Source organism: Danio rerio, chromosome 9 (genome assembly GCF_049306965.1).
Source record: "Danio rerio strain Tuebingen ecotype United States chromosome 9, GRCz12tu, whole genome shotgun sequence".
In the NCBI taxonomy this organism is placed as follows: domain Eukaryota; kingdom Metazoa; phylum Chordata; class Actinopteri; order Cypriniformes; family Danionidae; genus Danio; species Danio rerio.
Genome location: NC_133184.1, coordinates 1,667,501 through 1,681,494, shown reverse-complemented (window position 1 = coordinate 1,681,494; position 13,994 = coordinate 1,667,501). Strand labels below are relative to the sequence as shown.

Genomic DNA, 13,994 nt, shown 5'->3' with positions numbered 1-13,994 from the left:
AGATCTTTTTAAATGCATTAAAGGGCAGCGCATATATTAGCCTTACCCTGCAGTTTGTTCACCCTCCGCCTGTGTTTTACCCATATATCATAGCTGTTTCTGAATCCGTACACTCTTTAGTGTCATCTGTAATTACATTTTTTTTCTGGGAGGATGTTTTGTCATTCTTAATAAATCCACATATATGTATAGTACAGTCAAGCCTGAAATTATTAACACCGCAGTCAAATTCTGACTTAAAGTTACTTCTGTTCTAACATTGACTTATTTTTGCACCAGAAATGACACTAACTTCTCCCAAAAGAAGTACAAGAGGCATCATTGTGCAAAACATATAGGTATTCCTCAGCTTTTATTTACATTTGCACAGTGCTAGTTTGCCAGGGGAATAAATAATTTCCTGCTCGACTGAATATTTATCTAGCAAAGTCTTCAAACATCACTGGTTATGTCGTCACAAACACTGCAATGCCCTTGATTTTGTTCAATAAAAGCAAGTGAAAGCCGCTGAGAATGTTTACAGTGCTGTGTTTGTGTGCGAGCGTCGGCTCTTTTCTTCTCTTATCTTTCTCCAAAAACCTGCCACGAGGACTTTGTTTCCTTGACCTAAGTCAGGGTCAGAGCCACGGCTAAATGTTGGACTGTAGATAAGTCACACGCACCGGCTCACACTGCCAAAAACTGATGCAATCGCTCATTTAAAGGGACAGTTCACGCAAAAATGAAAATTCTGTCATCATCTACTACACTTGTTCCAAACCTGTTTGAGTTCCTTACTTGTGTTGAACACAAATCAAGATATACTGAAGCATGCTGGAAAACAACAGGCACTTCAGTAGTATTTTTAGTTTCTACTATGGATGTCTGCTAATGTAATATAAATGTACTTTGCGCCTGATGCAATTCAGTTACATATACATGTAGTTGATCGATGGTTTATTATTGTTGTTTATTATTTTTGTTTGTGTAATTGATGTTAAGTCTCGGTATTATTTGTGTTAAGTGATACCATGTCAGAATGAATTGCCTCAAGGGGATTAAATTAAACTATAAGTACTTACACTCACCGGCCACTTTATTAGGTACACCTTATAGTACCGGGTTGGACCCCTTTTGCATTTAGAACTGGCTTCATCCTTCATCGCAGAGATTCATCAAGCTACTGGAAATATTCCTCAGAGATTTTGCTCTATATTGACATGATAGCATCACACAGTTGGTGCAGATTTGTTGGCTGCACATCCATGATGCCAATCTCCAGCTCCACCACATCCCAAAGCTGCTCTATTGGATTGAGCTCTGGTGACTGTGGAGGCCATTTGAGTACAGTGAACTCATCGTCATGTTCAAGAAACCAGTCTGAGATGATTGAGCTTTATGACATGCTGCGTTATCCTGCTGGAAGTAGCCATCAGAAGATGGAGACACTGTGCTCATAAAGGGATGGACATGGTCAGCAGCAATACTCAGGTAGGCTGTGGTGTTGATGCTCAATTGGTACTAATGGACCCAAAGTGTGCTGAGAAAATCTCCCCCACACCATTACACCACCACCACCAGCCTGAACTGCTGATACAAGGCAGGATGGATCCATGCTTTCATGTTGTTGATGCCAAATTCTGACCCGAGCATCCGAATGTGTCAGCAGAAATGGAGACTCATCAGAGCAGCAACGTTTCTCCAATCTTCTATTGTCCAGTTTTGGTGAGTCTGTGTGAATTGTAGCCTCAGTTTCCTGTTCTTAGCTGACAGGAGCGGCACCCGGTGTGCTCTTCTGCTGCTGTAGCCCATCCGCCTCAAGGTTGGCCGTGTTGTGTGTTCAGAGATGCTCTTCTGCAGAGCTCGGTTGTAACGAGTGCTTATTTGAGTTACTGTTGCCTTTCTATCAGCTGAACCAGTCTGGCCATTCTCCTCTGGCCTCATCAACAAGGCATTTGCACCAACAGAACTGCCGCTCACTGGATATTTCCTCTTTGTCGGACCATTCTCTGTAAACCCTATAGATGGTTGTGCGTGAAAATCCCAGTAGATCAGCAGTTTCTGAAATACTCAGAGCAGCCCGTCTGGCAGCAACAACCATGCCACAGTCAAAGTCACTTAATTCCCCTTTCTTCTCCATTCTGATGCTCAGTTTGAACTGCAGCAGATCATCTTGACCATGTCTAAATGCCTAAATGCATTGAGTTGCTGCCATGTGATTGGCTGATTAGAAACTTGCGTTAAAAAGCAGTTGGGCAGGTGTACCTAATAAAGTGGCCGGTGAGTGTATGTTTGCATATATCAGATTTCTACATGGAAAAAGAAGAAAGATACTCAAACAGGTTTGTAATCATGGGTGTACTTTCCATTTAATGTGCAACTAACGACCAGACTGTAAAAATCACTCATTTATGTATACTATTGGTTGAAACTGACATTCAGTAGTTGAATGTTGTCGTGCATGTGTCATGCATTCACAGAGTCGTTAATTTAAGTCATGCATTAAGCTCTGGATTGTGTAAAAACTGTGTAAAAACAGGTCTGCCCTGTTGGTGTGTAGCGTGACTGGCTGACAATGAGAAAGCAGTGTAGTGTGTGAAGCAGAGGGTTTGGTGTGTTCAAAGGTGCTGTGTGTGTGTGTGTGTGGGTGAAAGTGTCTGATGGTGCCAACAAACACTCTTTATTGCTGCACTTTGTCCAGTCGGCCTGTAATGAACAACACTGTTGCATAACTTCAACAAACAGACTTTCTCCTTCATAGGCTTATGGAGAAATGGGATTTATTTTTGTGTGTACTGTGTTATAAAGTGCCAAAATACTAAACAGGAAGTGTAATTTGAGTTTAAAGAGCACCTATTATTCAGAAATCACCTTTATAAGGGGTTTAAACACAGTTGTGTGGCAGCAGTGTGTGAATATATCCGGCTTCTAATGGTAAACATGTATTATTAGTATTTTTTATAATCAGACTTGATAAAATCAGCCTGCAGAAACTTTTTGATTGACATTCTCCCTTTGTATGATGTCATCAGAGGGGGAAAGCCCCGCCCACTCATCAACATCTCCCTCATTAGCATAAACAGCCCTAAGTGAGAAGCAGACAATTTACATTTTTCAAACCAACTGTTGTGTTTGCTCATATTTGACCCAGCATTGGGTTAATACAACCTAGCATTTTTATATTCGACCCAACGTTGGGTCAAATATGGAGAAACTCAGTGTTAAGTTCAATTTTTCACTTTTAAATTAAGTAAAGAAATATACTTATTACATTTACTATTATACTTATTATATTTTCTAATGTATTTTTGAACCCATCTGTTGTTGGGTTTGTCCTTATTTGACTCAGCATTGGATTAATACAACCCAGCATTTTAAAATTCAATTATTGACAAGCCCAATGTTGAGTTTTTTCTTCATTTCATTAAAATTCTGTTTTTTTTGTTTTGTTTTTTTTTTTACGGTTTTTTATTAATCAAAGTGACTCAGTGTTGGGTTAATACAACCCAGCAGTTTTTTTTCTATTCAACCCAACATTGGGTGAAATATGGACAAACTCAATGTTGAGTTATTTTTATAAACTCCATTTATTTATTAATATATATTTTAATCAAAGTGTTGTGTTTGTTCATATTAGACTCAGTGTTGGGTTAATACAACCCATCATTTTAAAAGTCAACCTAACATTGGGTCAATTATAGACAAAACTCAATGTTGAGGTTTTTTTCTACATTCCATTTAAATTATGTTTTTTGTTGACACAACTCTTGGGTTTTTCCATATTTTACCCAAATTCCAAACTAGAATTAATTGGCATCGTATAATACTCCTGAACTAGATTAATGTTATTGCAGGAGATAAAGTAATAGTGTGTTTCAAAGAAAACATTTGTGTAAATAAAATGTTCATTTATGCATTCATCAGACACTTTTATATAGAGTTATAAATAATAATAAAATGTTGAAACATGTACAAAAAAAAACACAAAAAAACTGGGCTGTTGTAACCCAATCTGGGTCAAATGTGAAGAAGCTCAATGTCAAGTATTTTTTTTTTACTTTTAAATTAGTAGTAAAGAAATTTACTTTTTAAATGATGTTTTTAACCCAACTGTTGGGTTGGTCCATATTTAACCCAATTTCCAAACTAGACTTTTTTCAGAGTCAGTATTTGGCATCTTATAATTCTCTGAAACTAGATTAATGTTGTTGAGGGAGATGATATATGTATCAAAAGTGTGTTTCAAAGAAAGGATTTGTGCAAATAAAATGTACTTTTATACATTAATCAGACTCTTTTATCCAAAGAATAATAATTTAATAAATAAAATATGCACACGCACACAGAAAAAAACTGGGTTGTTATGACCCAATCTGGGTCAAATATAGAGAAGCTCAGTGTTGCGTTTATTTTTGTTCTTTTAAATTAATCAAAGAAATAAACTTTATAAATTTTGTTTTTTAACCCAACTGTTGGGTTGATCCATATTTGACTCAGCATTGGATTAATACAACCCAGCATTTTAAAATTCAATTATGGACAAGCCCAATGTTGAGTTTTTTTTACATTCCATTACAATTCTTTTTTTTTTTTTTGTAACCCAACTGTTGGGTTGGTCAATATTTGACCCAATTTCCAAACTAGACTTTCTTCAGAGTCAGTATTTGGCATCTTATTATAATCTTAAACCAGATTAATGTTATTGCGGGAGATAAAGTAAACATTTCAAAGCTTAAAGTAAAGTTTCAAAGAAAACATTTGTGTACAGTCATCAGACACTTTTATCCAGAGTAATAATTTAATAAATAATAAAAAAATCTAAATATGCACAAAAAAACGGGGTTGTTTTAACTCAATCTGGGTCAAATATGGAGAAACTCAATGTTGAGTTTGTTATTTACCTTTGAATTAAGTAAAAAAAATTATTGGGTTAATACAAATCAACATTTATTTAGAATGTAAGTAAATATACTATGTTAATGTTACTGCAGTCCATTAAATATTCATCAAAACAAGTTTGTGGAATAACATCTGAAATTAAATGTTTTATTTATTCATTTTCTGACTCTTATCGAAAGAGTATAAAAGGAATAATATAAAATAATATATATATGGGTTGTCATAACCTTCTGTTGTGTAAAAAAGGTTGCTGGTTTGAGTCCCGGCTGGGTCTGTGTGGATTTCTGTGTAGAGTTTGCATGTTCTCCCTGTGTTGGCATGGGTTTCCTCCTGGTGCTCCGGTTTCCCCCACAGTCCAAACACATGCGCTATAGCGGAAGTGATGAATTAAATTGGCTGTAGTGTATGAGAATGATTGTGTATGGGTGTTTTCCAGTAGTGGGTTGCGGCTGTAAGGGTATCCGCTGCTTAAAACATATGCTGGAATAGTTGGCAGTTCATTCCGCTACGGTGACCCTTGATAAATAAGGGGCTAAGCCGAAGGAAAATAATTAGTGTGACGTTTAGTTTACCAACCCAGCATTATTTGGAGTTAAGACAACATATAATAATGGAAGATCATCTCACATTTACAGTTCAAATAGTTTAAAACATATTTTCAGATTTAAAGAATTGATTTAATAATGTATAATTGATTAGTGTTTGGGTGTAGCATTGGGATGATTCTGTAATGAAATCATCCTTACTGTAAATATGCCGGATTGATAATATTGTCTTCGACTCTATACAGTATCGTCTTCTGCAGATTACTGCCATTGTTTTCAGTAAGTAAATAAAAATAGTGTAACAGGACACATTTTACTACATACAGTAAAGCTGTTTTACACTTCCCTTTTCAGCTTTCAGCCATATCTGGTGACATTTTGGCATTTAAGTGATTTGTATGTGGTTTCCTTATTCCTTCCTGTTAATATCCACATCCTCTTTCCTTTCATTTGCTGATGTCAATGAACCGTCCACTTCATTAAGACACACACACACTCCCATTGAACACTGCGTTAGACGTCACTGGTTTAAATATTTATTTATTTATCATATAAAGCCATAGAGTCAAGAGGTAAAACAGCAGTAGAATAGTAAATTAAGATATAAAAAACCGACTTAAGTGCAGACTTAAAATGATCACAACAATTTTAGCTTACTAAAACGTGATCTCTTTTCTTTTAATATATATATATATACAGTACGTTTATTCCTATCTCGATAGCAAATAAAGTATAAATGTATTTACAAACCATACAGGTAAAAGAATCTCAGAGAAAAATATAAAGGAGTACAAAATCCAACGGAGGTTAAGAATGTTAGGAAAGTAGAATACGCAAAACGTATATAATAGTTCTGCCGTTTCAACAGTCGTTGTATAAGCAAAATACGCTCCTATTTAGTTGTTTCCTTTGCGTAAGATGTACACTGTGTCCAAACCAGTTGCGATTTTTTTTTTTTTTTTTTTTTTTTTTTTTCTCTAATCATTGCATGCGACTGGTGATGGCTACTTTCAAACTTTTATGAATCTTTTGTTTCGAGTCTGTGGTCGAATCGCATATTAAATTGGCAAGATCACTTGATTTCATTAAGCGAGTCTTCGTTTTGTCATAACTGTTACGAAAGTTCGAAAATTTAATGGTTGTCCACTAGCGGGTGATGATTCCATTTCACTTAGATCGCCACCTAGTGGAGAATCACTGAACATGTTTCAAAGTTTTTACAATTTCTTCATCGGTGATCAATTTTGGAAATCCTAAGATGACTAAATCCTATTCTAAAATCTGTGTTCTTTGATCATTGGTTTGAAATGTTCACCAACAGCTGATTAATGCGATAATTTGTTCAACAATAAAATTCTGGCATTGTCAGAAGTTTTCAGACACATGTCTGCAGTGTGACATCAACTACGATAACGATAAAACCAAGAACCAATAGAAGCGCAAAACGTCATGAGGCAGAAATTGCAAACACGTCAAAACACCACTGAGAAATTTCAAAAATAATGCTACGAATAGTTTACGCTTGCAGTTGAGTGTCATTTCAATTTCATTTTTCTCTAAGCACTGCATGCGACTACTTTTAAACTTTTATGAATCTTTTGTTTCGAGTCTGTGGTCGAATCGCATATTAAATTGGCAAGATCACTTGATTTCATTAAGCGAGTCTTCGTTACGTCATAACTGTTATGAAAGTTCAAAAATTTAATGGTTGTCCACTAGCGGGTGATGATTCCATTTCACTTAGATCGCCACCTAGTGGAGTATCACTGAACATGTTTCAAAGTTTTTACAATTTTGGAAATCCTAAGATGACTAAATCCTATTCTAAAATCTGTGTTCTTTGATCATTGGTTTGAAATGTTCACCAACAGCTGATTAATGCGATAATTTGTTAAACAATGAAATTCTGGCATTGTCAGAAGTTTTCAGACACATGTCTGCAGTGTGACATCAACTACGATAACGATAAAACCAAGAACCAATAGAAGTGCAAAACGTCATGAGGCAGAAATTGCAAACACGTCAAAGCACCACTGAGAAATTTCAAAAATAATGCTACGAATAGTTTACGCTTGCAGTTTAGTGTCATTTCAGTTTCATTTTTTCGCACTGCATGCGACTACTTTCAAACTTTTATGAATCTTTTGTTTCGAGTCAGTGGTTCGAATCGTGTATTAATTTTGCAAGATCACATGATGTCATTAAATGAGTCTGCATTACGTCATAACGGTTTCAAAACATCTCTAAAATTGTATGGTTCTCCACTAGCGGGCGATAATACCAATTGACTCAGATCGCCACCTAGTGGAGAATCACCAAGCATGTTTCATAGTTTTTACAATTTCTTCATCTGCGATCAATGATATCTTACATTGTAACATTTGTGTCATGTTCATACATTCTGACAAGCTACAATTGTATTACCATTATCGCAATAACTTTAAAGCACCACTGGAAAATTTAGAAATTCACACTACAAATTGTTTACATTAGCAGTTAAGAAAGATTTAGGAATACTAAACATATTACAGATTACGTTAAACTCAACTCAGATTGTCGTATATTATGACAACTGCTATTTTAAGGTGTGTATCATGTTCGGAGATTCTGACAAGCTACAATTGTATTCCTCTTATCGGGATTATTTATTTCGTAATTAATGCTTCAAATTGTTTACATTTGTAATTAACTATTATTTTAGAAAATGGGTTAATAAACCTATCACATGAGGTTTAACTCATTCGTTTTTGACTCAACTTGATTCTCATATTATAACTATTGATATGTTATGGTGAGATATTTGTATCATGTTCGTAAATTCTGACAAGCTACAATCGTAATCACCTTACGATCACCTGCTGCATTGCGAAAGTTAAGGCCCGTGCACACCAAGACGTTTTTTGCTCGTGTTTTCCGTCGATGTTTATTGCCTCTTTACTAAATAAAGGGCACCAATCTGATCATGCACACCAACGTGCAAAACCTTCTCCACCAATCAGATTGCCACTTTTGTGGCAACAGCACTTGGAGGCGCTCAAGCGCAAAACTATAATAAGATGTTGTTTTAGGCCATGTCCACACTTACATGGGTATTTTTACAAACGATGTTAAGAGCCTCCGAACCAACAGGCGGCGATAATGACTTTTTATTTTTTTTAATTTTTTTCGAAAAAAAGTGCGTTTTTGAAAAAACCCGTGTTAGTGTTCGTCCAATTTTGTCGCCGATTTTGACGCTTTATTGCATTCATATCACTTCTGATCAGGACACAGTGTTAGCAAGAGAAAAGCAGTACCAAAAAAACAGAAGCAAAGTGTAGAGGAAGAGAGAAGGAGGAAGGACAAAGCTAGATATTCTTCACAAGAGTCTTTTTAAGGCGAGGAACTAGGAAAACAGTGCCGTCCGCGGTGTGCTGAAGGGAGAATTCGTTAGGCGAGAAAGCCTTTCCGTTCTCATCTCGAAGCATCCCGAAAACCTCCTGATAGAGCGTGCTCAGCTGCTGCTTCATCTCTTTCAGGTTGCTGCTGCGTTCGCTCTTTTCCTTCATCAGACGCTCTTTTTCCTCCTTCAGCGAGTCCAGCTCGTACTCCAATCCCACGATGTTCTCCAGCTTGCGCTTGCGGCAGTTCTGCGCCGCCACTTTGTTCTTGCCTCGTCGGCGGATATCCCGAACGAGCGCTAGCTGGGCTTCGTTGAGCTGGTGTTTGGACATCATCTCGTTAAAGTCGTCTACGGGCAGATTGATGATCATATCCACGGTAAACGGTATCTGCAAGGCTTTCGCTCTCTGTTCGTCACGGGAGAGCCGCGCCTCGGAGCGCTTCTTCAGCTTGTCTTTGGTGAACGGAGGTTTGGAGTGTCCGCTAGCCTCCGCCGGCTCCATCTTTGGGTTTTTCAGTTTCATCTCTTGTTTCTCCGTCGAGGATTTCTCAGAGAGTGGAGTCTGGGAGCCATCGTTGAGGTACACCAATGGGAATATCTCATTGTAATCTGACTCCATGCTTCCCGGACTTCCTTCCATCTCCTCCGAGTCAGAATCACTAAATCCGAATGATCCGTCTTGAGTTATGGACTTCCCCGGAGAGCTCATGTGAGGACTTGCATCTAGGGACAAACCCGAGTCAGAATCTTGAAACTCCACGATTGGATCTGGTTTCCCTGAGCTGAAATCTCCCGGTGAGAAGCTCTGTAGATCTATTGGGTTTACAGGAGGATCGCCGACCATATTTCCGCCATCTGATGTAATCGGAGGGTTGTTCACTTTTACCTCCATCTCTGGATAAAACAGCTCGTTAAATTCTTCAGGGCCAAACTCGGCTCCCACATCCGGGACGTTCAGACTCAGTTGATTCATGTTGGGTGACACCATAGTGTTGAAGGATCCATTATAGGTGTTGGTGAATTCAGGAGGACACACTTCTGTTTGAGCCGAGCCGAGATGGTCCATCCCGGGTAGATATTGGCCGTAGTTTTGGGTTGGTGCTTCTGTGGAAGGTTTCATGAATGCATTCATATCCAACGTCTCCTGCATTTGCATGTTGAGGCACTGCTAAAAAAAGACAGAAGAGTTGTGTATTAGTAGCATAATGCGATAATTTGTTCAACAATGAAATTCTGGCATTGTCAGAAGTTTTCAGACACATGTCTGCAGTGCGACATCAACTACGATAACGATAAAACCAAGAACCAATAGAAGTGCAAAACGTCATGAGGCAGAAATTGCAAACACGTCAAAACACCACTGAGAAATTTCTAAAATAATGCTACGAATAGTTCACGCTTGCAGTTAAGTGTCATTTCAGTTTAATTTTTTCGCACTGCATGCGACTACTTTCGAACTTTTATGAATCTTTTGTTTCGAGTCAGTGGTTCGAATCGTGTATTAATTTTGCAAGATCACATGATGTCATTAAATGAGTCTGCATTACGTCATAACGGTTTCAAAACATCTCTAAAATTGTATGGTTCTCCACTAGCGGGCGATAATACCAATTGACTCAGATCGCCACCTAGTGGAGAATCACCAAGCATGTTTCATAGTTTTTACAATTTCTTCATCTGCGATCAATGATATCTTACATTGTAACATTTGTGTCATGTTCATACATTCTGACAAGCTACAATTGTATTACCATTATCGCAATAACTTTAAAGCACCACTGGAAAATTTAGAAATTAACACTACAAATTGTTTACATTAGCAGTTAAGAAAGATTTAGGAATACTAAACATATTACAGATTGCGTTAAACTCAACTTAGATTGTCGTATATTATGACAACTGCTATTTTAAGGTGTGTATCATGTTCGGAGATTCTTACAAGCTACAATTGTATTCCTCTTATCGGGATTATTTATTTCGTAATTAATGCTTCAAATTGTTTACATTTGTAATTAACTATTATTTTAGAAAATGGGTTTATAAACCTATCACATGACGTTTAACTCATTCGTTTTTGACTCAACTTGATTCTCATATTATATTGATATGTTTTGGTGTGATATTTGTATCATGTTCGTAAATTCTGACAAGCTACAATCGTAATCACCTGCTGCATTGCGAAAGTTAAGGCCCGTGCACACCGAGACGTTTTTTGCTTGCATTTCCGTCGATTAAGTAAAGGGCACCAATGTGATCATGCACACCAACGTGCAAAACGGCAAAACCTTCTCCACCAATCAGATTGCCACTTTTGCGGCAACAGCACTTGGAGGCGCTCAAGCGCAAAACTATAAGATGTTATTATTAGTAAGTTGTTATTAGTGAGTTGTGCATTAGTAGCATAATCAAACGTGGGTTACTATATGAATACGTTTAAATACTTTAGCGTATTCATATAGATCAAAAACTTGCTGTAATTCCTCAGTTTTTCAGACCACAAAAGGAGAAATTTTACTTAAAGGGATAGTTCACTCAAAAATGAATCGATAGTCCACTGACATCCATATTCAATTCATCTTCATTTCTATAGCGCTTTTACAATGTAGATTGTGTCAAAGCAGCTTCACATAGAGATTCTAGTAAATGTAAACGGTGTCAGTCCAGTTTTCAGAGTTGAAGTTCAGTGTAGTTCAGTTCAGTGTGGTTTCATTTTCACTGCTGAGAGTCCAAACACTGATAAGCAAATCCATCGACGCGCAGCTCCACAAGTCCCAAACCAAGCAAGCCAGTGGCGACATTGGTGAGGAACTAATTTCACCAATTGACCAAAGCGAATCATAGGCATTGCTCTCAGCAGAATTTAGGACTAGCTAAACTTTTCAGGCGCCGATGGAAGGGTCAACCAATCAGATTGCTGTATGCAAATACACCAGCAAGACAGTGGCCTATTGCTGACTTAATTTCATTGGCTGATGCTGCTATGACGATCGCGTCAGCCCCAACCTCAGACACGCCTTCAGTCAAGCGTTGACACAGAAGCCACGTGTGAATGGGGCGAGAAAGTGGAGGATGAAGAAATAATAGCATATTTTTTGTTGTTTGTCTTCTCGACTGCTTGTTCTTAGCTGCGAATCAATGGATTTGCTCTTCAGTGGTTTAATTTTCCATACCATGGGTGTCCAAACTCAGTCCTGGAGGGCTGGTGTCCTGCATATTTTAGCTCTAATCCCAATAAACAAACCTGAACCTGCTAATCAAGCTCTTACTAGTTATTCTGAAACTTCCAAGGAGGTGTGTTGAAGGCAGTTAGACCTAAACTATGCAGGACACCGGCCCTCCAGGGCCGAGTTTGGACAGCCCTGGTTGGGACATTCAGCAGTGAAAATTAAACCACACTGAACTGAACTAAACTGGACTGACTCAGCTACAATGTACTGGAACGTCTATGATGACACAATCCCCATTGTAAAAGCGCTATGAAAATAAGTATGAATTGAATAGTTGGTGAGACTATAAGAGTTCACTCCGACTCCATCAGAAAAAGCACACAACTCGTGAGACATCGATAAATAGAAATGTTGCACAAAAACAGTCCACATGCCTTACTCTATGAGCTAAACATATGTGTTGTTTGTCAAAACAGCATGTTATCTTGTTCATCACAACAGCATGTTATCTTGTTCATCACAACAGCAAGTTATCTTGCTCATCTCTCAACTGTCTGTCTGACGCCTAACAACATTTTAATAGTATATACAGTAGGGGGGAAAGTATTCACATCGTTTTTTTTCTGGGAATAATTTTTCAGAAGAAGCTGTTGACAAGGAATTTGAAGCAGATTTTGGTAAAAACCCAAACAATACAAACATAAAAAATTATGTTTAATAACAATGGAATGACACAAGGAGAAAGTACTAAAATGTATTTAACACTTTATGTAAAGGCTGTTGTTGTGATGGCATCTTAAAGACGCCTCTCATATGGAGAATGAAGTCACATGCGTTGCTCAGGTGTGAGTTTCTCACAGACTTCAACAGAGTGTCTAAATCTCGATGATTCTGTGGGTCTCGTCTATCAAATCTGAGCTTTATTTGGTATTGTCTATTGTATTCGGATCAGGTGATTGGCAGGCCATTCTACAGCTTGATTTTCTTTCTCTGAAAGCATCCGAGAGTCTCCTTGGCTGTGTTTTGGATCATTGTCTTGCTGAAATGGTTTGATCTTCATCCTCCTGCTAATGTAGATGTTGGACTGGAGCAGCTGATGTTCCTTTACACTGAGGAAGGGCAGAGGCTTGCTGAAGAACTACTGAGAGATTTCAGCTGCTGTCTGGGCTTTCACTGCCGAACTACGCCTCCCTTTCTTCATGTGTTCAATACTTACTTTTATCAAGCATAACATCATTTTTAAACTAATTAATGCTGTTTTCTTTGCACATATGGATTTATTTGGTTGTTCATCTGGTGAAAATTTCAAGTCAACAGCACCTTTATAAAATATGTTTTCTGAAAATGGTGACACGTTCAATACTTATTTCCCACTCTATATATTCTGTAAGAAATAATACAGAGAGAGTTAAGTGCGTAAAATAACAGATAAATGACTGGCAGTTTATTACCAGGAGTTTGTGCTGTAATTTACAACACACACCCATGCAGTATATCACTTCACACTATTAAAAAGGTCAATAAAAGTCACTTTTTGACATCAAAAGTTGCTGGAAAATAGATTAAAGTCTCACAATGCAATTCAAAAGCCTAAATTAAGTTGAAAAATATGGAAAGCACTTAATTATTGTATTTCTTTTTGGCAGATTTTGTTGGTGAACTGCCCCCAATAAGACTTTTCCACTCTTTCTGGGTGATTGGGCTTTGAGTGCTGCCACACTTGTTCTGCTAGGTAGCAGGAAAGCTTGATGCTTCAGTCTGTAGAGTCCAGTGCACTCACAAATACTGACCACAGTCATATGTTGAAACTCTTAACTTATGGATATATTTTATTGTAGATTTTGTTCATGTTTTTTCTGCATGAATGAGCTGTAATTGGTCTTTTTCTTGGAGCTTTCCTGAACACTTGCATGCATTATCTATTGGATCTTCTTTAATCATTATTAAACTAGTGGAATATAACTTACTGATATACTTTTATCTTGATGCCGCTGTTTGCTCATCTTAAACCTCTCATTAACTGTA

The 13,994-nt window shown here is 37.5% G+C and overlaps 2 protein-coding genes across 10 annotated transcripts in view; one reads left to right on the top strand and one right to left on the bottom strand.

The window, feature by feature from the left end:
• The window catches only part of hnrnpa3 (heterogeneous nuclear ribonucleoprotein A3), a 61,684-nt gene that overhangs the window by 14,487 nt on the left and 33,203 nt on the right, over positions 1 to 13,994 (top strand). The window contains exon 12 of one of the 7 annotated variants that reach the window (XM_073912222.1): positions 13,616 to 13,994. This exon is cut by the window's right edge and continues 196 nt beyond it. The exons of 3 other annotated variants lie outside the window; for them this stretch is intronic. The gene's annotated coding sequence lies outside the window, so the exon portion shown is untranslated. Of the gene's footprint in view, positions 1 to 279; positions 507 to 12,921 lie in introns of those variants that run through there. 3 more of the 7 variants (XM_073912221.1, XM_073912224.1, XM_073912225.1) reach the window with 3 other exon arrangements.
• The window catches only part of nfe2l2a (nfe2 like bZIP transcription factor 2a), a 29,501-nt gene continuing 21,453 nt past the window's right edge, over positions 5,947 to 13,994 (bottom strand). Inside the window, exons 1-2 of one of the 3 annotated variants that reach the window (XM_073911654.1) lie at positions 12,234 to 13,994; positions 5,947 to 11,502 (exon numbers count right to left, since the gene is read on the bottom strand). The exon at positions 12,234 to 13,994 is cut by the window's right edge and continues 260 nt beyond it. In XM_073911654.1, coding sequence (XP_073767755.1) covers positions 8,768 to 9,958 — 1,191 coding nt within the window. In that variant the 5' untranslated portion in view covers positions 9,959 to 11,502; positions 12,234 to 13,994 and the 3' untranslated portion in view covers positions 5,947 to 8,767. 3 annotated transcript variants of the gene reach the window in all.